Genomic DNA, 25,777 nt, shown 5'->3' on the forward strand with positions numbered 1-25,777 from the left:
GTAGGAACTTCGCTACTTCAGAAAAATTGTGATGATTTATGGCGTACTTGTATTAGTTGCCCAAGAGACTCTACAATGGGCTCTACAAACTCCGCTCTTCCAGCTTTCGCTGTGGTGCGTGTTCCGAGCAGGCCTGGCTATCTATCAGAACAGCGGTCTCGCACATCAGAAAGTACACTCAATGACGTGCTGCTTCTGAGATCGTGCTCACTCCCTTGACATAAAGCATTGAGCCCACTAAAAAAATTCGTGTTTGTCTTTTGAGAGAATAAATACTATGACTGAAATTAATACTGGTTTGTGCTACTTGGTAGGAATTCGTGGTACAGTTACTTCCACTCCTCTGAAGAACGTGTTTTACCCTTATCCCACTTTCTTAAGAGGAGGGCAAGTAACTACATCACAAATACAATGTTTTTTATGATTACCTTTACTTCGAATTTTGGCATAAAAAAAAAAAACCGTTACGAACCGTTACGGAACGTGTTTTTTTTTTCGATCCGGAACAGAAACGGAACGGAACTTTTTGCGGTGGAACGAAACTAAAACCGAAACGAAAAACATTTCGTTCCGTGATCAAATTCGACCGCTTGCGCGAAGACGATCTACGTCGCGTCGCTCGTCGCGTGCATTTTGGGGTTTCGCCTTGACGGGACAGGGAGTAAAACATTTATTGGAAGCCGGATCAAACATGAAAACTTTTGATCACTCAGGCATGCGCAAATGTGGAGGCATCAAGGAATGATAATTATTTTCTTGATAATGACAATGATGGTGCGCTGACGCAATTTTACGCTAACTTATGTATGGTAGCCGATTCAACAATCAACCAATACAATATGAATATCTCGCACTAACAAGGCCAAATATCTACTGTTGCCAAGAGCAGTTTCCGTTCTCTAATGCTACTAATGCAATGCTGCGTCGATTTCTTCAGTCAACGCTTCAGTTACTTCAGTCAGCGGGTGCGACGCGCGCGCCGCCACTCGCCGTCATGGTTGAATCAGTTGAATGTTGACGCGCCGCACGGCCGCACCACTCCAACGCCCGCGTAGCCCGCGTCGCATTGTTTAGCGGTGTTCTCACCTGTGCCTTGCGTTTGCAACCGCTTGCTAAAGTTTGGCCGTGACAAAATACTGCTGCAAACATGTGCGCTTTCAACGAGGTCACTGCGAGAGACTACTGCCATTTAGAGATATTTAATCCTGCATGAAGAATGGAGAATGACACCGATGCAAGGGAGCGCCTCTTTCACAATGCAATCCGTGAAATACTGGTGCGTGTCAACTTACCCAGTGCTTTGATATTCAAACACCTCGCTTTGTCATCCTTCTCGCTCTTGTATGGCTCGCGCTTATTCCCTTGATTTGACCCTTTTTGGCAGTTTGCATGCGTTCAGTTCGCGCGCCGCATCTTTGACCTGTGACGCAGTTCAAACACGAGAGATGTCGTCGTGTTGTAGCCTATTGAACTGTAGCATTAAATTAAGCGCCTTAGGAACTCCTTACAATAGACCCTTTCTCGGCGTTTAGGTGTGTCACGTGGGTTTCTTTTTTGCTTTTTGTTTCAGATTCACTTTTTATTTTTTCTTATCCTCTATGTCCTTGCGCACATCCTGATTTCAAAGTTTAAGAAGAAGAAAAAGGAGTACTACTTTGCCGGTGAGCATTCTGTTTTATATTATCTGATCTCATTTGAATGTCATGATTAGTATGTGCCATTCTGGGCAATGCTGGCATGCACGCTTCAAGTGTAGCCCCGCCAAGCGCTCAAATGATGGCCGTGTCAAACCAGATGGCCAAAATACCAGTGCTCGTGGACAATTTTTGACAGAATACGGCGCGCACACAAAAGCACGGACACTAGAAGACGTAAACAACACAGGTGCGGTTAATCGTGTTAACACGAGCAGAACTTTCGTATCTCATCAGCGCTTTGAGGGTGTGACCTAAGGCACTCGTTTCTAGCCCCTTGTTTTATCTTCGTAAATTTTTGCTTCTGATTTTCTGCCCTGGCGAGAGTAGCCAGATCATGGGACAGATGTGACATATATATGTAAGCTCTCCTTTCTAATAAAAGGTAGTCGCAAGTCAGCACCTGTGTTGTTTACGTCTTTCCTCTATGCCCATGTTTTTGTGTGCACACCATATTCTGTCAAAAATGAACTACCAGCTAGCCCAATTATCCGTGCTACTGCAATACATTTCGTGGATAATGTCGTCAAGCAAGGGCTGCAGGTGAAATGGCGTAGGGAAGATTTCTTGCCACTCAGAATGACTGGAGACGTTTTCCCAGGAACAGGCTGCATGTGTGGTAGTGTACACGGCAGCACATCGATTCGGTGATGTTTGTACTCATGCTCATGACCCCAAAAAATATTAGTAGAGGTTCGGGTGATGCATACTTGGTAAAGTGAAGCGAAACAAATGGGACAGAGTGCTCTTCCCGTTTGTCTCACCTTTCTGTCCCATTTATTTCGCTTCTTCACTTTACCAAGTATGATAGAATAATTGCCAATGTTGTTCATAGCAGCAGGTTGTTGGCCTGGATGCAGCTGTTGTGCAGTTTCTTGGGTTTATGTATGGCTGCTGGTCAGACGATGGACTCTGAGTAACGGTAGTATTTGGGGCTGCTAGAGCAGAATAGGACATCTTTGGGGGCAAACGTCTGCATAAATTTAGTAGCTTCAGATGTGACGCAAAGACGGGCATGTGTAGCTTCAAACCACTGACTGCAAGGTTTTTCTTGCACGGGAGTTCACAGTTGCTTTCTTGACTCGAGCTGTTCCCCTGAAGAGCAATCCAAGGAACAATATCGATGTTTGGGAAGACCTTGCCTACAGTGGAAGAGGTGTCTGAATTGGGCTGTCACACCGGTAACTTTTCCGGTTGTGGCTTGTGTCTCTTTCGGCAGATGGCACGGATCATTAATGCTCCTGAAACACAAGCATGCAAAAGAGCGTTCCTAGAGGACTGTCCTGTATACACCTGTGTACCAGTCTAAGCATCTAGCGAATTTTTGGAAAGCAAGCTTGTCACCTGCTGTGGTGGTCTAGTGGTTATGGTGCCCGACTGCTGACCTAAAGGTCACGGGATTGAATCCCGGCTGCGGTGGTTGCATTTTCAATGGAGGCGAAAATGCTAGAGGCCTGTGTGCTTAGATTTAGGTGCACGGTAAAGAACCTCAGATGGTAGAAATTTCTGGAGCCCTCCACTGCGGTGTTTCTCATAATCGTATCGTGGTTTTTGGGCATAAAACCCTTACAATTATTATTATTATACCTTTGTCGATATCTAAGCATATTAGTGCTATCCAGATGAAGGGAGCTTGAATTGATTACAGTACTCGTGAAAGATGCACAGTTTCAAGTATGATGATGATGACTGATAATGTTTAATGGACATCTAGGCCAAAGTGTGCCATATGCTTGAGCCTCAAGTCTATGCTGCAGCGAGAAATTGAATCTCTGAAAGAGTAAAATCACTGCCAATGCAAATAAATCAGCAGTTCTGTTTGTAGGTGCACAGTAGTTATTGTGTTTTCTAATAGTGTTTATTCATTGTAAAGAAATCCTCCTAGCCAAGGGAACATAAGAAACCAGCATGATTTGTAGTTTATGCAAATGTCCTGTCCTTTCTTTTTACCACTTGAGGGCTCATTTACAGTTTTCCAAGCAGGCTTACCAGTCAGGGAATGTGCTTAGTGTTTTGTTATGACTTATTTCAGTGGCCGATGAAACACTGGGCTTTTGTTAATGGGGATTAACTGAGTTTATTAAGCGTTGGGGTACAGGAATAGGTGTGGCTACATGGAGTTAGGAATGCAGAGTGGAGAGTTCCGAGTCGGGGGAGCAGCCCACAATCCCATCCCGAGGGCCAGACGCAACTTGATACCTCTCGGAGTTCATAGAGGAGGAGGAGGAGGAAATAAACAGAGAGGGAGGAAGCCAAGAATCCCGAAGGAGCTTGCGGCTTGCGTAAGACACTGCACGCGATGGTTGCGCCATCTCTGGATTCTTCTTGTAACACTTAGAATTATCAGAGAAAACCTGGATAAGTCAGGGAATTTGGAAAAATCAAATTGGTAGATACCCTGCTTTGTCAGTTGAGAGCAGTGTTGCAGAATGGGTGCCTTCATTTCATTCCAATTCCATTCAGGGGAATTACAACTTGCCGCAATTCCATTCCTTTCAATACCTCGGAATGAAAAAACTTAGCCCATTCCCACTCCGGACATGGCTGGGCAGTTCAGTTTCATTCCTGTAATTCCTCCACGTAAGAAAGTCATCTCGATAGCCTTATCGCATTAAGAATGAACGCCCCATAAAGCTGATGTAATCAAATGCATTAAGAACTGCAAAAGTATGCAAAACACGTTACCAAGGTCGAGGGATAGTAGCTTGGTGACATATCTCATGCAGTGCAATGAAGTTTATTCTCTCTCTCTCTCTCTGTATGGAGGGGGAGGGCACACAGTTCATCCTTGCTGCCCTTCGCTCCCTGCGCTGATTCTGCAGCCGAGATGCCCCATTCCCTCCTTTCCCTTTTGTGGGAAGATTCCTCCTCTCAACCTGAGAACGCGCGTCACTTTCTCGGGGGCCTCTAGGTCTTCCGTCTTGAGAGGTGTGACTGGACACTTCTCAGCCAAGCCGTGAGCACCGCCGCCACCATCAACCCCTGCATCGTGACAATAAGTAAGACAATAATTGTTGCTGTCAGCCACCCACTGAACTAAACTTGAGTTATGAACTTTTTAGTGACTGCAGTAAGCAGCGATGCTTGTATTGAAAAGTTGGAGGCAGTCACATTTCTACACAGTTCTACTTGCAACTGAGATATTCGGCTGCAAAGTTTAATTGCGGTTTGGATGATTATGGCTTCAAGACAGTGTGAAGGCTGGTGCAAAGCACGTCCTGCAAGAAGCTAGAGTACTTATACCGGGTACTCAAGCTCGTTTACATCTTTTCCAAACAGACAGGACAGATCCACACGGCTCTTTGCTATGGGTATTTTTATTAGATTCGAAGCAGCTTATGGCGGAGTTCAATCCGGTGTGTGGCGTGACCACCCTTACTGCACATGCACAAACCCACTCTCCTCCTTTATGCAGGTTTTCGGTTGCCTTCTCTCCTCTTCCCCGCGCTGCAGCCGCGCCACAGCCTCTCCCCCCACGTGATGCGCCAGCGCATGCACGTCCCCTCCCCCTCTCTCTCCTCTCCTACGCTCCCCCCTCTGGTGCGCCTCATTCTCACCTGCGATGAGTAGACAGCAGCGACGCCTCCGGCATCTTGACGTGGCACGAGCGGCTGATTACTGCCTCTGCCTCTGTGGCTCTAGACACGGGGCGCTCGTGCTCTCCTTCCTCCTGCGACGAGTAGGCAGCAGCGATGCCTCCGGCGTCTTGACGTGGCACGAGCGGCCGATGGCCGCCTCTGCTTCTGTGGCTCTGGATGTGAGGTGCTCGTGCTCTCCTTCCCTCGCTGAAGAATTCCACGATGACACCAATAGCATGGACTGCAGAGAGGCAGACACACATGATCTTGCGACTTTGCGGGAGTCGAATACCTCGAACGCCAGCAGTTCCATGGAGCGGGAGCTGTATGGAGGCTGGAAGACAGTGCTGATTCTATGCCAGAAGAAGGCACAGGCTTGAGAACGCAAGAAAAAAAAAAATTACACCATCTCCCGCTCAAGCTAACCTTCTGCCCGCTGCTTCGCATCCACACATGGTTCCCTTTAGCTGGAGATGGTGTAATTTTTTTTCATTTGGCTTTTCATGGCTTTTGGTTTTTTGTTCTAAACATTGGTGGGTTTATTTTTCACAAGCGGGAAGTAAGCACTCATGCTTCTTTTATTGAAACATAAAAGAATAGTAATACATAATAGAAAGACAAGACAGCTAGACTGCCAGGAGAAAAGCGCAGTCTTCCTTCAAACAGCAATGAACAGTCTTCCTTCAGTGTGGGCACAGCAGCTTACATGAGATGAAAACTGATGGGTTCATGGCTGGTCCAGGCTGGAAGTTTGAGGAAGTGAAAAGGCTAGGCGCACGAGCCGTAGGCATAAAACGAACAAAAAAGAGTATAAACGCACCACACTTCTCTTTCTATTTGTTTAAAGGCTTTGGAAAGGCATGCCTCATTTTCTCCCTGTAGGTGTAAGCAGCTTCTCTAATCGTTTTAAGTGTGCTTCAGTGCATCTGTAGTCAGTGAAAGGTGGTTATGTTGCCCTTTACACATCTGAAGCTTCTTCACAGTTGAAGAGGTCCACATGAGGCATTTAGAGGCTATCTTGGTAGCATGGTAATCTGGCAGAGAGTACTTATCTCATTCCCCTCATCAGGAAGTGAACTTTTTCATTGTTTTCGTATGCATACAAGTGAGAATTCACTGTAATAGTAATTGTTAGGGTTTTATGTCTGGAAACCACAATATGATAATGAGACACTCTAAGCTTAGTGGGGGGCTCCGGAAATGCTTACCACCTTGGGCTCTTCCACGTGCACCTAAATCTGAGTACACGGGTGTTCTTTGCATTCCGCACCCGTAGAAATGCGGCCACCGTGGCCGGGAATCGAATCTGCGTCCTTGAGCTTAGCGGCGCAACACCCTACGTGCTAAGCTACCACGATGGGCTTTAGCACTTTTGTTTGGTCAGTCAGTGCTGCTCTGGTTAATTCTCTAGGTACTCATATAAGAACTGTAATTAGCACTTGGTTCAAATTTGCATACTTCATGTATTTTGCTCTGGACTTGATTCTGTAATTGCTCCTGATTTATTGTTTGGTGATTTCAGAGGATGATGAAGATGCCATTGTGTACCAAATATCGTGAGTACACAATGTTTTATACATACACACAGCCCCGTTATCATGCATACGAGAAAAGCCCAAACAATATAGAGGTATGAAGTGATGAAAGATGGGTTAACAGGGAATGTTGAAAAGGGAACCATTGGCATTCCCTGTTCTCCCATAAGATGGAGGAAGCATAATACCAGGTGAGCTTCTTTTGCTCTGTTTATGTAACTGGTCCGTTACACGTATAATCACTGTCTTGCACAAACCGCGCCCGAATGCCTGGGAAGCAGGGTGCTGGAACGAAATGTTTTTCATTTCGGTTTTAGTTTCGTTCCACGGCAAAAAGTTCTGTTTCGTTTCTTTTCTAGAACGAAAAAAAATGTTCCGTAATGGTTCGTAACGTTTTTTTTTTGTATGCAAAAATTTGAAGTTAAAGGGCCCCTAAACCACCGCCGATATTTTTTTAGCCTTTCAAGTAAACGCGCGCATCGAGTCAGAATGCCGACACAATCAAAAATACCTAACGCGGCTGCGCTACGAGCCGTGGACGCTCCCCAAATTGCAAGAAAAATTCCCTTCTCCTCTCCGTGTCTCGATATTCCTCATCTCCTCAACGTTCGCCGTGACGTCAACATGTCCGCTCGTCATCTACAGCACCGGTTTTTCCTCTCGAAGGTACGCGCACTTGCTACTCTCGGCCAGAAGGAGAGACGAGCCGACGAACGGAGCATAGGGAAGGAAAAAGAGAAACGAGCGAGAGTGCTTTTTGCATCATCAAACGCGTGTAACTCCGCTATTACGGCACCATGTTCGTTGTAGACTCGTGCACAACTGCAACACCACTACTAAATTTCGAACTCTGGGTAGGTTAGGGGGCCTTCAAGGTATTCATATCTACCTGACTCATCAAACTACCTGACTAACAAGCTTGAGTCTGTACAAAACAGAGCCGCTCGTTTCACACATTCCAGCATAACGCAGATCAAACATGACATAGCACTTGTACCATTAAATGTACGTCGTTCCATTGCTCTTTTATTTTATTCCATAAATATCGCTACGGCATCAGGCCATGTCCCTTACCAATGCAAGCGCCTTCACACATATCACATCACTTGCATAATCAATATAGCATTAAATGCATAAGTGGACAAACTAACGCTTTCAATTCATCAGCTCTTCCCCGAGCCATTATTCTATAGAATGATCTTCCCGATAATATTGCATCAATCAGTAACCATCAAGCATTTCTTGATCAGTTGCATAAGCATTTCTTGAAATAATATCATGTCGTCACCATTACTTTTATTATTATTATTATTCGCGAAGTCTTCCTGCATTCTTTCTTTTGCGAGTGTGTGATTGGCGCTAATTTTTTTCATAGAATAAGAAATGCTGTACCTCTGTGTGAAAATACTTTGCACTGTATACATACGTATATATGTATATATATATATATATTTGCTTTTTTTTCCTTTGTTGTTATTTGCAGTTCTTTGCCGTATGTAAAAAAAAGGGAAAGGAGGGAAAAAAAGTTCTTTAACTGCACTGTACCCTTTTTTCTTTTTATTTGTTTCCGTGTACTTATTGATGTATTTTTCTCTGATATTTGCTTTGTACTTGCTCCCCTTAGTCAATGCCCTATTGGGCCCTGTAAGGTATCATAAATAAATAAAATAAAATAATAATAATAAGAACATTGGATTTGTCATATAGTTACTGGCCCTCCTCTTAAGCAAGTGGGACAAGAGTAAAACACATTCTTCCCACATTCTGCAGAGGAGCGGAAGTAGCTGTACCATGAATTGCTACCAACTGGCACAAACCGGTATACCCTTCGAAGTCATATTTATTTTCTCAAAAGTCAATTAAGATTTTTGTTAGCGGGCTCAATGCTTTGTGTCAAGGGAGTGAGAACGATCTCCGAAGCAGCACGTCATCGAGTGTACTCTCCGATGTGTGAGACCACTGTTCTGATAAAAAAAATCGCCAGGCCTGCGTGGAACACGCAGCACAGTCACAGCGAACGCTGGAAGAGCAGCCTTTCTAGGGCCCGTTGTAGACTCTCTTGGGGCAACTAATACAAGTACACGTGCAAGGTACCCACTACGCCATAAATCATCATAATTTTTCTGAAGTAGCGAAGCACCCACTATGCCATTTTTGGTCATTCTTCGTAGAATCCTGGTACCCGCTACACATCTGTAAGGCATTATGTGCACTTTGTGCTGTGGCTCATGACGATGGAACTATGGCTGAGCCATTCGTAATGGGTTGGAAGCATTGAACGACCGACTCGTTGCGCAAATCGCATTGTCTGACGCCAGGTTGTTATTTTACTCTTCTGCCACGCTATATTACATATGTTAACATGATTTCTTGCCTGATATGATGCCTGTATAGAGTATTTTTGCGAAGGTGTTACAAGCACGAGCGTGGCACTGTGGTATAATACTGGACTGCCACGCAGAGGGCGCGGATTAAAATCCCATCCGATCCTAGAAATTTGTTTCTCATTTCATTTTTTCTTATTTCACATGATAACAGTTACGGACACCGGCGGCGGCGGACAACTATAGTGCCACAATCGGCTATTGTGATTTCATAACAGCTTTCCCTATAACTAACTTCAGCGCCGACAATGCCCGCTCCACGCTGGCCTGCGTGACAGGCGTGCAAAAGTGTACTTGTGTTGATAAGTATCTCTGGTTGCCACTCTTTTCATTTTTGGCACAATTTCAACATATCTTTGCTTTGGAATTCCTGCCCGAGGTACGCGCTAATACTGTATATGTACTGAGATATGCATAATTGTTCACGTTGCATGACCTCAGTTGTTCCGGATTGCCAAGTTTTCTCGTGAACCGAAAAACGATTTAAAAATTTCGGTTTCACTCCTGTACGAAATAATAAAGTTTCGGTTACATTATCGTTCCGATCAAAAATATCGTTTTTTTTTTCGTTTTCGTTCCATTCCAACACACTGCTTGGAGCCTTCCAGATTATTTCAGAATCTTCTTATAGGCTCGAGCACGCAAATGCAAACAGTTGAGTTCATTCTGGAACTAACGCGGCCACCAGCGATAAGGCTCGATGCCACACGTATAAATGCTGACACACCTTACCGCTGAGCAACTTATCGACGGCCAACGCCCTGTTCGCCACTATCAGTGTGCAGTGTGTATTGCTGTAGTTTGACTTTCTTTTCCTTGCCACAAGTTCGGCCAAATAAAGAGTTTCATCTTGGACATGCTGACTGCTGCCTTCGTCGACGTCACGGCCCCGTGACATTTGGTGGAGGTGCTGTTTGTTCATGTTCCAGACGCCCCCTTCAAGCTGTGAACCCAGCCCTGTTCATGGCTTTGCTGATGCGGAGCCCACCCTCAACAGTCCAAACATTTGTCTCGGAAGCAACGACAATTGAGAAGACGCTGGAAATGCGCACCCGCCAGTATATCGCCGATGAATTCAAGACAGCCGCTGTTCATGCCCTCGGCTCCGACGACCTGTGCGAAAAGATCCGAGTGATCGTGCAGGAGAAAATGCACAAGCTGTCACCGTCACCACAGCCTCAAGTAGACTCGATCACAGACGTCGTTCGAGCAGAAATCCAGCAGTCGCTGGGCACCCTTGAACTGCCACAGCCTCAGCCACAAGCCACGAGCTACGCTGCTGCAGCCCGACGCTACTTCTCCCTCGCCGTGCCAAGTCAAGACACCGTGTCGACGCCTTTCCGTCGCCAGACACTGCTGCCGCCGCCGCAACCATCGACACCCAACTGCCCACCTGTCGGCCAGTGCTACACCCCGAGGAAGACCGACGTTTGGCGAGCCCCACACAACCGCCCGCTCTGCTACCACTGCGGGGAAGCCGGCCACACCTACCGCCGCTGCCAGTACCGACAGATGGGGCTACGCGGTCTCGCTGTCAACGCGCCGTGTCCACAGCGGGGTGAACGACCTCATGGCATTGCTGACTACCTCGCAGAAGCGCAGTGGACACCCCGACAAACTTCCGATCGCCGTGGCCAGCCTGCTGCATGTCACCGCAGAGCCGCCAGTACACCGGTCCTACTCAGGGCCCTTCTGCAAGCCCATATCCGGAAAGCTAAGGGCAGCAACCGATGGAGGTGTGGTTGCTGTACGACGAAATACTGAAGATCCTCCGCCGCCACCACGACAGAATACGTTGCAAGCTGAACGAGGCCGTGACGTCGAAACTTCGTGGCCCGAAGAAGACCTGGCGACGTGACGCGGAAGCAGCGGTACAAACCGACGGGGCCACGATCCAATGCCACGACCTAACCGCAACGCAAGACGAACTAGCGACCTTGGCGTTCTTATCGACGGCTACAGTGTCCCAGCTCTCGTTGACACTGCAGCCGACCATTCTGTCATCAGTGGACCATACTGGCACTTTTTTGCAGCATGCGAACATAGGAAAAGAGGACAGAGTAGACAGAAAGAGCGCTGTTGACCGTTTGCCACAAAGTTGAAGAAAGTCGAGACTGCCTGAGAAGGCCCCGAAATTCGGACCGCTGGAGGACACCTGGTGACGCCGGCGGGAAGTTGCACAGCGAGAGTCGCCATTAACAACTGGACTTATCCCGCCAGCTTCGTAGTGCAACAGCTTTGCTCGAGAGACATCATCCTTGATATGGACTTCTTAAGCTTACATGGTGCAGTCATCGACCTGAGATCCGAGTTGATAGCACTATCCACAGAAAAAGCATTACCATCGCACACGCCGCCAGGAAAGCACGCCTTGAATGTGCTGGAAGACCATGTCACCCTCTCCCATCGCACCAGCGTCATCATTTTCGTTGGCACTCAAAAATCAGCAAACCTGGAAGGCGGTGTTCAAGGAGACCAGCACTTGTTGATCAACCACGAGATTTGCGTCGCAATAGGAATAGCCGAGCCATGTGGAGGGAAAGCAACGGTGGTGCTCGCAAATTTCAGCAACGAGTACAAGCACGTGAACAAAGGCACGATGGTTGCTTACATCGAAGAAATTTTGGAAGCCACCAGTGCTTTCGCCCTCAGTGATTCTACTGAATCTACTCCGACGAACCGAGCTCCTCAACCAGCTTTCGACGTCATTCCAAGCCTTCCGAAGCATAAGCGAGAACAGCTCAAACCCTGCTTCTGCAATACAAGGACTGCTTTTCATCGTAGTCAAAAGTTTGGCAGAGCCCAGTCGCAAAAGACCGCATCTTAACAGAGAAAGTGCCAGGGCACTCCGCCAGACCAGTACACAGTTTCGACGCGAGAACGTGAGGCCATAAAGAAACAAGTCAACGAAATGCTACGCGCAGGGATGCAACAGCTGCGCCAGTTGCGCCAATTTGATACAATTTCTTATTTTTGCGCCAAGCTGAGCCAAAACCGTGCAATTTATTAAAATTGCGCCACGCTGCGCCAAAATGCCTGACCACCTTAAATTTTTTTCAGTTGCACAAATTTGAGCGAGAAATGGAGGCTGTGTTGGTCATCTGCAGTGTGGGCATCGTCATCCAGTACAGACGCACAGACCCTAATCCTAACCCCCCGTAAAAGAAAAGAAAAAAGTCAGTTTCACCAGAAGGACGAAACAATGAATGCGATAGCAACAATTTGTAATGCTATACGAAGTGAGGCTGGCAGCAAACTCTTTCGTATCCGATCTCGCGTAACTCTATAAAACGTTAGTGTAAGAGAATACGGCCTTTCCAGGGAAAGATGCTCTTTCTGCACAGTGTCTTCGCATTGAGAGCGCAGCACGTAGCATGATATACGAGCCGCCTTCTGATGGCTGCCGAGATAGTGCGCGCGCCAGCGATTGCGACCGCGCCCTTAGAATCAAAGTTCAAAGTTGCTGCTCGAGCGCCAGCCCTTCCCCCCCGCCCCCTCTTGTGTCTTTTCATGCTCGTTCAAGACGGGTGGGGCGTTTCCTCTATGCTTCGATGGCAGGCTTCCCGAGCGGAGTGGTGTTATCGCATGCGCCCTCCGAGCGACGAAGATGGGCTGGCTCGTTTGATATCGGCTTCAGCCGCGTTCGTCGCACGCACTCGCACCCACCGTAGAACATACTATGCACAGGGATATGTTATCAATTTGGCCTTTATACGGGAGATGACGGCAAAAACTCGTCGAGAGTGTCCATATAGTTACTATCGCAATAGAAAAGGACAGTAGTTCTCAAATTTCCTGATGCTTGTTTTATTGTGTGCAGAACGCTTTTTAAGCCACTTTTGCCGCAGTACATTGGTGTCCTGCTGAAAAGGATGCCGAGATTTAAAAGGGGCTATTTGTACTAGCTGTCAGAAACACATCACATTTTGTTCCTTAATTACTCATTCGTGCACGTGCCGTATAATTACGAGTACTAGTATGATCGCTGACGTCTAAAAAATTATTGGCAATCATTTGGAGCTGCTGTGTATGGCATTTCTGCGGCCTTGAGAAACAATAGACAAAAGTGTATGCCAGTTTTCTTTTTTCGCTACCCCCACTTTCTCCTGCTTTACGAATCTCCCAAATTTCCAGGTTGCCAGGTTCGCAGGTCAACATGAGCATTTCCAGTGCCTGTCGAATTATTTGACAGGTCCTGCAAATGCTAATGTGGACTTAGTCATTGTTCAGTCATTGGTCGCACTATGGGGTGGCTCAACACAGTTTTTATTGAAATAGCAGTGTTCACGGGCACTGTGCACGAACTAGCTGATGTTAAATTGTTTTGACGTATTTTTGCTTTCTTTCCTAAAAGTAAGCCTTTGTTATACTGCTCCAAATTTGGGATTTCGGGCTAAAAAATTCAGGTTTTTTCACAACCTGCTCCAAATTTGGATTTTTGTGCTCCAAAAGCAACATTTTGCTGCTCCAAAAGTTGCTCCAAATCCTATTTCGGCTGTTGCACGCCTGGCTATGCGACGTCATCCAGCCTTCCAAGAGTCCGTGGGCATCACCTGTGGTGTTAGTGAAGAAGAAGGATGGAACCCTATGCTTCTGCGTCGATTATGGCTGCCTGAACAAAATAACGAACAAGGATGTCTACCCTCTCCCACAGGTAGACGACACCCTTGATCGAATTTACAACGCGGGCTACTTTTCGTCGATGGACCTTAAGACCGGCTACTGGCAAATCGAAGTCGACGAGAGAGACCGAGAGAAGACTGCCTTTATAACACCAGACGGCCTCTTCGAGTTCAAGGTCTTGCCCTTTGGTCTTTGCTCGGCACCTGCAACGTTCCAGCTCATTATGGACACCGTGCGGGCTGGATTGAAGTGGCAGACGTGCCTTGTGTACTTGGATGACGTTGTTGTGTTTGCCTCAAACTTCGACGAACACCTCCGGCGCCTTGAAGCTGTACGTCAAGCAATCAAGACCTCCAGACTTACCCCAAAGACAGAAAAGTTCCGCTTCGCATACGACGAACTCTTGTTCTTGGGCCGTGTCATTAGCATGTCTGGAGTTCGCCTGGACCCGCGGGAAACTGCTGCCATTGCTGCCTTCCCGCCGCCCACCGACAAGAAGGCCGTACGCCAATTTCTGGGCTTGTGCGCCTATTACAGACGTTTCGTCAAGGAATTTTCAGGGATCGCCGAGCCACTGACGCAACTCACGAAGACCTACGTCGAATTCAGGTGGGAAACGGCGCAAGTTCAAGTATTTCAAGAATTGAATCGACGCCTGCAGACACCTCCGATACTTGCGCATTTTGATGAATGCGCCGATTTGGAAATACACACCGATGCAAGCAGCGTAGGACTCGGCACCATCCTTGTGCAAAGGACTGACGGACTGGAAAGGGTTATCAGCTACGCTAGCCACTCGCTATTCAAGGCAGAAGCCAACTATTCGACAACAGAAAAGGAGTGCCTTGCCATCGTCTGGGCTACGTCAAAGTCTCGCCCCTACCTTTACGGCAGGCCCTTCAAGGTTGTGAGCGACCACCACGCCTTGTGTTGGCTAGCTAACTTGAAGGACCCTTCGGGTCGTCTCGCACTATGGAGCTGGAGACTTCAAGAATTCGACATTACAGTCGTTTACAAGTCCAGAAGAAAATACTGTGACGCCGACTGCCTGTCTCATGCCCCCGTGGACCCGCCGCCGCAAGACGGCCAGGATGATGACTGTTTTTTGAAAACCATAAGTGCCGATGACTTCGCTGAATGACAGCGATCCGACCCGGAGGCCTTATGGAATAGAGGTGTGCACGGGCTCCGGGTAGCCCGAAAGCCCGACCCGGCCCGCGGGCCGGGCTCGGGCGGGCCGACGTATTTTCACCTCGGGCACGTGCCGGGCTCGGGCTACTTGGAGTTTTATCGGGCAGGGCTCGGGCCCGGCGCAAAGCCCGACTCAAGCCCGAAATATAGAGAATGAACGAGAATTGTTTTCCAGCACGCATACAGCGCCTTTTTCGCGACCGCCCTTTACCGCTTTTCCTTTCCATTCAATACTTTAAACAAAAGGGGAGCAGGTAAAGCACTGCCTCAGTTGCACTCCGACAGACAGAGAAGTAACACCACCTGAGCTAGTGACGGCGCCACGCGACTGTTCGCGTTAGATTTAAGGCCAAATCCCATATGAGTGAAAATGTACGCGACAGCGACGAGCGACCCGACGTAGATCGCCTACGTCGTGCAAGCTGACGCTTGCATGCGCATACCCCATACACGTGACGGCTTTGGCGAGCGAACTCCATTGTTGCTGGCATGAGGCCATCTATTTGCTTGCTGTTTTTGCACGACAATTTGTAATCTGTGTAATAGATGCTGTTCGTCGTGTGTCGTTTGATCACATTTGCTGTGCTCAATAAAACGCCAAATTACCGGAAAACGATGTTTTGTTTACGCAGCGAACCTTCAAAAAACGCCAGGCCTGCGCTGAAACCGCAGCAGTCACAGCGAAAGCTGGAAGAACGGCGTTTCTAGAGCCCGTTAAGCTCTCTTGGGGCTACAATACAAGTGCACTAGAAAGGTACCCACTACGCCATAAATCACAATTTTTGTGAAGTTGGGAAGCACCTACTGAGACATTATTCGTCATTCTGCAGAGAAGCGAGGCACCAGCTACACGTCTGTAAGGCATTATGTGCACTTTGTCGACGCGACGACTGATGACGATGAAGAATTATGGCTCAGCCCTTTGTAATGGGTTGGAATCTTTAAACGGCCCACCAGTTATGTAATTTGTATTGGGTGACGCCCAGTCGCTATTTCCCTCTCCCGTCATGCTGTATAACATACGTTGACGTGGGAGAGAGACGGGGGGGGCGAAGAACTTTACTGAGACCCCGAGGAAATGGATCACGTGCTTATGGGCTTCCTTGGCAACCAATACAAGTGCACTTGTGAGGAACCCACTACGCTATAAATCATTGTAATTTTACTGAGATCCCGAGGAAGTGGATAATGCGCTTATGGGCTTCCTTGGCAACCAATACAAGTGCACTTGCGAGGAACCCACTACGCTATAAATCACTGTAATTTTTTAGAAGTAGGGCAGCAGGCACTGTGCCATTTTTCGTCATTCTACGGAGAGCGTTGGTACCTGCTAAACGCATGTAAGGCATTATGCGCACTTTGTTGATGCTGTGCCTGATGACGATGAAGAATTATGGCAGAGCCCTTTGTAATGGGTTGGAAGCATTCAACAACCTACTCGTTGCGGAATTCGCATTGTGTGACGCCTGGTTACAGAATTCGCGTTGTGCGACGCTTGGTGCTTATTTTACTCTTCTACCACGCTATATTGCATATGCTAATGTGGTTCCTTCCCGACATGAAGCCTGTATAGGACCTTTTTGCACAGCAGTTTCAAGCACGGGCATGGCTCAGAGGTTGAATACTGGGCTCCGACGCAGAGGGCCCAGGTTTGAACCTCGTTCCATCCTGGATTTCTTTTCTCATTTCGTTTTTTTTTCTTATTTCGAGCGATACTGGTTACGGACACCGGCGGCGGCGGCGGACAACTACGGCGCCAAAAACGGCCGGTGAAATGATCTCATAACAGCTTTCGCTGTAAAAGCCGGGCCGGGCCGGGCCGGGCCCGGGATTGTGTTTTCGTACGTCGGGCCGGGTCGGGCGGGCTCGCAGCCCTTTGCAGTCGGGCTCGGGCGGGCCTTCGACAAAGTCAGCGGGCCCGGGCCGGGCTCGGGCTCGGAAATACGGCCCGTGCACAGCTCTATTATGGAATACCTCGAGGGCAAGACTGTTGTCGTTCCGAGAGTATTCAGGTGAGCACTGGCGTTGTTTTTCTTACACAACGGTGTTCTCCAAAAGAAGAACTTCTCACCACTTCGAGCCAAGTACGTTCTCCTGGTACCTTAAGAATCGTGACGAGAAGTCCTCCAGGCCCTGCATGACGACCCGACAGCGGGACATCTCGGTGTGTTTCGAACGCTGGCAAGAATACAGGAAAAGTACTACTGGCCGTGCCTTGCCGCCAAAATCACTAGCTACGTAAGGACATGCAGAGACTGTCCGTGACGCAAGACACCGCCAACAAGACCAGCAGGCTTTCTTCAGCCGATCGAGCCACCTCGGTGACCGTTCCAACAGATCGGGATCGACCTCATGGGGCTGTTCCCAACGTCAACTTGCGGTAATAAGTGGATCGGCGTAGCTACTGACTACCTGACTCGCTAAGCCGAAACACGGCCCCGCCACGGTGGTCTAGTGGTTATGGAACTTGACTGCTGACCCGCAGGTCACGAGATCGAATCCCGGCCGCGGCGGCGGCATTTTCTATGGAGGCGAAAATGTTTGAGGCCCGTGTACTTAGATTTAGGTGCACGTTAAAGAACCTCAGGTGGTCAAATTTCCGGAGCCCTCCACTACGGCGTCTCTCATAATCATATCGTGGTTTTGGGACGTTAAACCCCAGATATTATTATTATTATTATTAAGCCGAAACACGTGCCCTGAGCAAAGGCAGTGCCTCCGAGGTAGCCAAGTTCTTCGTTGAGAACATCATCCTGCTGACGTTGTGGCGCCCCATAGGTCCTCATCACGGACAGAGTACTGCCTTTACTGCGGATCTAACTCAGGCAATTCTGAGATACAGCCAGACAAGGAACCGCTGGACCACCGCCTACCACCCACAGGTTATGCACTGCATGGCATGGCAAAAAGTTTATTTTGGTCCAGAGAAACTAGGGTTCGAAGGCAAAAGCCCCCAGACTAAGTTGATGCAGGGTTAAATTTCTTTGATTTGTTCTCGCTTCCTACCTGGTTGAGCCCCTTCAAAAGGAAATGAATCCTTGTGATGCAAAAGGATTTGACCACTGGTTTTGTTAATTTTTGACATGCTTTATCAGCCTATTTCTTCAACGTGCTGTTTACAGACTGCAGCAAGCTGCCTATCTTGAATGCAAGCGTAGGCTTCCGAACACACGTGTCAGACTGTTTTGCATTATTTGTGTCAAGTTGTTTAATGCCATGCATGGTGCTGACACAGCTTCTGTTGTGCAAGTCGGCTTGATGGCAAAGTGGGCTCTCTGCAGGGGTTCGTGACGTCTGCGCCAATCGGTAGTGAGATAGTGTGGCGCCGATTCATCGTCATCTGTTCCACAAACGCTGCTGATCGCTCTTTTCAAGTGTCGCATGACACATAATTAAAGCAATGTTCAGTAATAACTATATGTGTGCTGCATAAATGTCTGTCACTTCGTTTTCTGGACATCACGAATGATACTGTGGGAATGCTAGCAAGAGATACATGGAACAATATCGAGTTTTCCGTGCTTCACGTCCATGGAAGAGCATGTGAACGGTGGCCATGTGCTGGCACTTTTCCTCAAGTATGCTATATCCATGGATCTTCATCCAGAAGAGCTTTTTCGTAATTCCTTCCATCTGCACATCCAGGTTTGTAATCGCTCTTGCAGTAAGTACTCCCAAAAGGCCCTGCCATTTCGAGCTCATGAGTGCTACGGTCCCAATTCGAATTTTTCGCTTCCTTTTTTTTAAAAATGTCATCTCATTAAAAAAAGCATGCCTCCTGGTCAGTGCAGCCGCAATTTAGTTTCAATATTCGCAGCTGTCAATAGCGGGCCCATCGCTGACGGCCCTGGCGTCAGAAGGCTCACTGTAAAGCGGCTACGCCATGTTACACATCGGCCCCTCGCTTTCCAGTGTCAGTAGTAAAGAAAAGATAACAGTTTCGCTTAAGGTCGAAGCAATGTATGCGATACCAACAAATTGTATTGTTATATGAAGTAAAGCTAGAAGGTAACTCTTTTGCACCGATCTCGTGTAACTCAACAAAACACTGGTTTAATGGTACATGGCCGCTCCAGGGAGAGAAGTGGTTTTCATACTGCCAGTTATCTAAACGCGAAGTAAACATTGAGAGCACAGCATTGTTGCGAGCCGTCTCTAGATGCCTCGAGGTTGCGTGCGCACCAGCGACTGCACCCTTAGAGCAACCCAGCCCCCTTCCCTTCCCCTGACGTCCCTTCATGCTCCTTACAAAAGATGGACAGGGTGTTTCCTCTATGATCAGCAATTGACAACAGGCCTCACACGCGGGCTCATGTTATTGCATGCACCCTGGAGTGTGACTGAGACGGCCGGCCTGTTCCATCTCAGCTTCACCCGTGTTCGTTGCCAGCGCTCGCGAGGTTTTGCTCGCGGGTAGAACATACGTTGTGCGGGGTGATGTTATCAATTTGGACTTTATACGGAAGGTGACGGCAACAGTGCTGCTTATGCCAACAGTGACAGCAAAAACCCATCGAGAGTGTCCATATAATTGCTATCACAATAAGAAGGAAGGCATATTGAGGAGCCATTCCACTCAGTGAGGTGGATGATCAGCGAAGCTGTTTAGCGCACGGCACAGAGGTGACATGGTGGAGGCCATTTTGGTATGTAAAGCCAGGTTGTTAACAGCCAGCCTGTTAACATTCAATACGCAATATAATCTGAAAGCCTTAGATGCCTTATCAAACTCAAAAATTGACCGTTGGCGGCGGCGGCAGCGCCGTCAACACGGGTGATGGAAAAAATCATCACGTGATGATGTAATTATGACGTCATAGATTGCCAAAACTTGTGATGCCACCATGGCGTAATACACCATGAAGTCACATGATAACTTCATCACATGACATAGTCGCTTTACACTGCATCGTGATCGGTGCGCCGATCATGCAGGCAGTGCAAAACCAGATGAGGTGCAGAAAGCTTGCAATGCCTCCGATCCTGGAAGCAGTGCAAAAGCACGTTAGGTGCAGATAGCTTTCAGAGGGGGGTGGGGAGGCTCAATACGTCGAGTGAGAAGAAGAAGATGGCCTTCCACTGCTCCCTAGAGAGCACTAGAGGGTTTTTGGCCTACAAACGGAATGTCCTAGCCACATGCAGCTTCGCTGTAAGAGGACAACGAAGTTTGTTATGGCATGTAGTCACTTGAAGCAGATCTCCATCTTCCAGGCACATGCGCAACCGATAGTCTGGAAGCGCTGAGAGAATGCTCTTGCTTCAGCACAAAGAGTCCTCAGAGAGAGGGAAGGGAGTGTCGGAGGAGGTTGGCTTTCTGTGTCTAGCTAAAGGATGTCATTTTGCACCCAGCAATAAAATAATAATAATTGTTCCAAAACCACGATATGATTGTGAGGAACGCCGTAGTGGCGGGCTCCGGAAATTTCGACCGCCTGGGTTTCTTTCACGTGCACCTGAATCTAAGTACACGGGCCTCGAGCATTTTCGCCTCTATCGAAAATGCCCGGGATTCGATCCGACGACCCTTTGGGTCAACAGTCGAGCACCATAACCGCTAGACCACGGTGGTGGGTGCCAGCAGTACAATCGATCGAGGAAAAAAAGAACCTGGCTTTTGCCTAGGAGTCTCATTAGGGACAGTGTGACTCTAGCGCTGAGGCACTGTTGTGTGTCTCGGCTTTTGTCTACAATGTTTGGTGGTTACCACATAGATGTATTTAGAGTGTTGTTTCATAAAGTACAATTTTATTGGTCCAGTATTCTGTTTATTTGCTATGTCGAAAATAATTGCTGAAGAGGTTATTTTAGAATAGTTAACTGCATGACGCCTTATTTTTGCATTATCAAGGGAAGTATGGAGTGCTCCTAAGATGATTTTCTTAATGAGATTTGTAGTGAATCGAAATATTTCTAGCTCTTCATAAGGGCCCCATAATAATTATTTAGGTGCTTGAATGTAAATGGAACTTGCTTCTCCAGTGTACTCTAGGATGTAAAATTAGCTGCTCCAGAGTGTTCCCAGATGCAAAATCACCCACTCCAAAGTGCTCCAAGATGGAAATTTTTCTGCTCCAATGTGCTCCAAAATGAAAATTTTGCTCCTGCAAAAATTGCTACAAATCGGAAGTCCTCGGTAACATCACTGTATGTCATCAGCAATATATTGACGTGGTGGTGACAGTGATGAAGGCAGCAGTCAGACTGGTAATTACAGAATTCTTTATTGGGTCCCAGAAAAGGTGATTTCAACCTACAAGCAATACTCGCTTTACTCTGATCGTTGCACCATCGTTGGTCAATAATCTGTATGTCGAGGAAACACATCAGATTTTATACATGTCTGATTGTACAGTCTAGCGTTATCATTGAAGCTTGCATTAGTTTTAGAATTAGCTACATCACACACATTGCACCGGACAATTGGTTAACACACTCAAATGTTCCAGTAAAATCAGACATGACCGGTATGCAGTGCTCCTAACGATCACTTGTCTGTTTTAACAGTGAGAGCATTTCTTAAAGGAAAAACAAGAATGCGTTGCTATATTGTTAGACTTTTGTAGTTAACTTAATCACTGTTCTTTTTGTTGCTGCCTCTGCCGCCTGGTGCAACAGCTGTGAAAATCCATGTTTCCTTGCTCTTGTTACCAATCAGATGAAAATGTTTGCAGCCTGTGGATGTGCAGCTTCAGTCTTGCGGTGTCCTTGGGGGCAGCACTGCTGCTGCCAGTGTCCATTATCAGCAACGAGGTGTTGCTGCTCTACCCTTCTAGCTTCTACATGCAGTGGCTCAACAGCTCACTCATTCATGGTAAGCCCACTTTTATCATCGGGATCTAATTGGAGTGCTTAGTCCTCTCACAAGATTGGTTGGTGTTTTCAGAATATGAATTCTTGTTTTAAAAGAAATGGTGGGCAAGTTAGTTATTCTTCAAGCGCAATACACGAAGTGATGAGACATAAAAACGGTACACACCTACTAGGACTACTTGTAGTAGAGCTACTAGTAGTAGTTCTAGTAGTATAACTGCTAGAAGTACTAGAAATGTCTGAAAAGTTTAATGCGAATATTTGGTCAGAATGGTTTCAGACACTAAACTATCAGATGTTCTGCAGATTCTAACTCTGCTGTACACATTTAGTGCAATAAAGTCAAAGCAGGCCTTATTGAAGCTTTTTACAATATTGAACCTGTTAAATTACTGTACTCACTCTTATAATGCATGTTTGAAACCTTTTTTAGTGCGCACAAAAGACGAGGACACAGAAAGAAGGTACAAACCTTCTTTTTGTGTCCTCGTCTTTTGTGCACGCTAAAATGTGTCCTTGTCTTTTGTGTGCGCTAAAAAAGTTTCAAACATGAATTCATACCAACTCGCCCAGCTATCAGTTTTACTACTCTTATAATAATTGCACCTTTGAATTTAGTCACCAAAAAACATTTTTTCCTTCCTGTGTAATGATGGTATGCTGAATTTACTGTCACAACGATAGATGCCATGTCTCCATTATTTAGCAAGGCATCCACTGCACAGAATAGTGTGGTGGCACTTTGTTTTACAGTGCAGACCACTTATAACGTAACCGCATATAGTGCAGGACCGGTTATAATGCGGTCTTTTTCGATTCCCGTTTACCCTCCCATAGAACCGCATGTATACGCATACCGCTTATTGTGCAGTCCCCCAAGATGAAATGCCGTTTATAATGCGGTTGCGGGAAAATATTTCTGACAAACGCGGTAGCCAGTGCAGTTCGCAAAGGAGGTACGCCGCTTGGGAGGGAGCGACGAGGTCGTTACCAAGGGCGAGGGCACACACAGTGAACGAACGAGAGGCGGAGGGAGGAAAAAGACCGCGGCAGCGCGGGGCTCGCCGAGTGGGGAAGGATGGTGGTTGCCTAGGCGACGGAGTAGCCTTTGCACCGGCGGCGGCAAGGCTCCGCGGCCGCTTGCCGGCAGCGCGTTCCGCGTGGAACGTACGATCGCGTCCTCATCAAGTGCGCTTTAAAGTAAGTTTCCTGTCGGGAAAAGCGTCATCGTTATCACACTTGCGACAGATATCGCGTTTGCTACCTTGTCCGCAAATTGAAAAGTTTTGCGGCTTCATGACGCGAGCTTTCGCCTTTTCTGCCAGTGCGCGGTCTTAAACGAGCTTGGTGGGCTTTTGTCGCCGTTGATCTCCCGGCCGCAAACACTAACTTCGTATCACGCGCGCTGTTCTTCGGTTAGTGCTTGAGTGCGATCTTTTCGACGTCCGACCTTCATGTTGTCTTGGACAAACTTCCCGCGACAACATGCTAAACCGCAGGCTAGGCCTAATCAACGTTGGTTGCTTTTCGGTAGTGGTCTCGGGCGATAAAAGTTGCGGTTTGGTGTGGAATTAAAGAAACTTTTTGCGATGGCTGCACTTGAAGGGAAGGGAATCATATCGTTAATGAAAACGAGGGCATGGTTGGCACTAGCAACTCTCGAATGGTGGTTCCGGATTCGATTGCAATGTCTTGGACATCGCGTGTGCGCCCGTGAAATCGACCGATCGGTACCGCGCTCAGCACGTGAAATTTCGGTCGCGATTCGACATGGTTTCTGTGTAATGCGTATACCTCGAGGTGGCCTGAAACGTAGTCGGCGAATTTCCACGATGGCACTTTGTTTTGTTTGTTTTTTTTCCCCCGTGTTCATTTTGTTGGCAATGCGGGTCTCTGGCGGTTCATTTTTGAACATTCGGAGATTTAAGTGGTTGTAAGCGCCCCAAATCGCATATGTCGATTATCGGACACGCGAGGCTACATGCTCAACACGTTTTGCGCAAGTGCAGCCTTTGAAGAAGGTTGTTTTGGTTATAGTGCGGTACCGCTTACAGTGCGGATATTCGCGACTCCGGCGACTTACGTTATAAGCGGTCTATACTGTACCATGAATGCAGTATGCAAGCTACATGTGTACCCTCAAGGGCTATTGAGTGTGCACTCAAGCACGGCACGGTCCGCATTGTTTCTTTAATGGTGACATCAGATCCAATGTACCTCGATACGGTCAACGAAAACCCATGGATGCTCAGAGAGGTGTGGGATCAAGCGCTCGTCCAGTCTGTTTCACTTTTTTGTCCCGTCTATTGCGCTTCCAAGGTGCATCATCAAGGGGCTCTGCTTTGTTAAGCTGTGATGTGGTGTGGGCTTGCACAATGTATTCAACTTTTTTTGGTCTAGGGTGTCTTGAGTAAAGGGGCACGAGGCACGTGCCGAACGTCGGAAAGTGGCGATGGTGTGCGAGGCATGGAAAATTGCTTGATGGTGTGTACCCCTGCCACGTCCGCGCATGCGATTGGTCGGTGAAGGGCTCGTGGCACTCGACACGAGGTGAGAAAACCCGGAAGGGGAAACTAGCATTGTTCGGTGGAGCGCCGTATGAAGAAAGTTGAAGAAGTCACCGTCGCACTCGCGGCGAGAGCAGCAGGCGCCAGGATCTGGAGGCAGCGGCATTAGAGGCCTGGGAAGTAGGTGTCGACCTTGGTAGATGCCGAGCGAGGCTCCCCGGTCCTGCAGCGGCCTCATCGAGGCAGTTCTTAGTGCACCGGCAGCACTTCACCTTCTTAGTAGGATGGCTGCGACCCACACGACAGTCCCCGGAGCACCACGTCGTCGGTTCGGCTGGGCGGCACTTAGCCGGTGCCGAAGAGACAGTTAGGCCTAACCTATCAAGACCAATGACGACCGGGATACAGGCGATGGAACCAAGCAGCTCGTCAGGCGGATGCTGAGCAACGGCGACCGTATGACCGCTTCCAGAACATCGACGACTTAGATGACGGGACGCTGAGTCTACTGTATCATCAAGCTGACACCACGAACAGTAAGAACGTTCGATGGGAGTAGCGACAGTAATGACTGAGAAGCCATAGTGGCTAAACTTTCTTGAGGTAGTTGAGCTGAGCGTAACTCGTATGGGTTGTGATTTGAGCTGCAGATATTATCCCCTAGCTCAATATTTTGTCACTTGTGATTTTTGAGGGTTTGGTTATTTTTGCCGTGTTGTGTGATGTAAAGGGCGTTTTCTGTGGTACCACGGTCTCCAGTCTCTCTCTCAATCGCATCCGGCTAGCAAGCGCTCCCGAGATACATGACATAGGGCAGTGAGTGCCTTGTCTGAGCCTTATAATATAATAAACTATTGCTCTCGCTCACCGATAAGACTTGGCTCTACCAGGGGTTTTCAACTGCGTTTCGTGAAGGGCATTGAGGGGTTTTGTAGTGTGGTCTGTGCACAACTTCACCTTCCAGAGCGTGTGTTCTGGCACAGTGGCACTGTTCCCTGAGAAACTTGGTACTTTTGTCACCTTCTGTTGATGTTTTTTTAATCTCCATTATGGTTTGCACTGCTTAGTTTCTTTTGTAAGTTTTTTCATTTTCACTTTTCCAGTTCTCTTAGTTCTTTTTTTGTTTCAGTTTTTTTTGGTAAGTTGCCCAGTTCTTCTAGTTTCTCCTGTACAATGGAGCTTTTGTAATCGCTTGTTAAAAGAATGATGACACCAAGCCTTGAGGTATGTGCACGCAGGAGGCAAGGGAACTGCATGAACACAACCTTTTCCTCTCGTCCATGCATCCTTCCAGACTGGCAGTTGTTCTTTCAAACTATACACCAACAGGCCCAGCAGCAGACTCTTCTTGCTTGTTATCATGCAGTCTGCATATTTTTCTAGTGTCAGCCACGAAACTGCTTAGGTCAAACATTGTCTGGCATTACACGTGATCATGCATGCTATGGTCCAGGC

General features: G+C 47.6%; 1 protein-coding gene across 8 annotated transcripts in view; it reads left to right on the forward strand.

Annotated features, from left to right (window-relative positions):
- The first annotated feature begins 1,018 nt into the window (after positions 1–1,018).
- Positions 1,019–25,777, forward strand: part of LOC119394533 (protein LMBR1L) — a 583,826-nt gene continuing 559,067 nt past the window's right edge. For 3 of the 8 annotated variants that reach the window (XM_037661855.2, XM_049415813.1, XM_049415812.1), the window contains exons 1-4: positions 1,019–1,276; positions 1,571–1,661; positions 6,795–6,828; positions 21,677–21,816. In XM_037661855.2, the coding sequence (XP_037517783.1) occupies positions 1,217–1,276; positions 1,571–1,661; positions 6,795–6,828; positions 21,677–21,816 (325 nt within the window). In that variant the 5' untranslated portion in view covers positions 1,019–1,216. Of the gene's footprint in view, positions 1,277–1,570; positions 1,662–6,794; positions 6,829–6,886; positions 6,999–21,660; positions 21,817–25,777 lie in introns of those variants that run through there. The other 5 variants (XM_049415814.1, XM_037661858.2, XM_049415815.1 and 2 more) reach the window with 5 other exon arrangements.

This window comes from Rhipicephalus sanguineus, chromosome 5, assembly GCF_013339695.2.
Source record: "Rhipicephalus sanguineus isolate Rsan-2018 chromosome 5, BIME_Rsan_1.4, whole genome shotgun sequence".
Taxonomy (NCBI): Eukaryota; Metazoa; Arthropoda; class Arachnida; order Ixodida; family Ixodidae; genus Rhipicephalus; species Rhipicephalus sanguineus.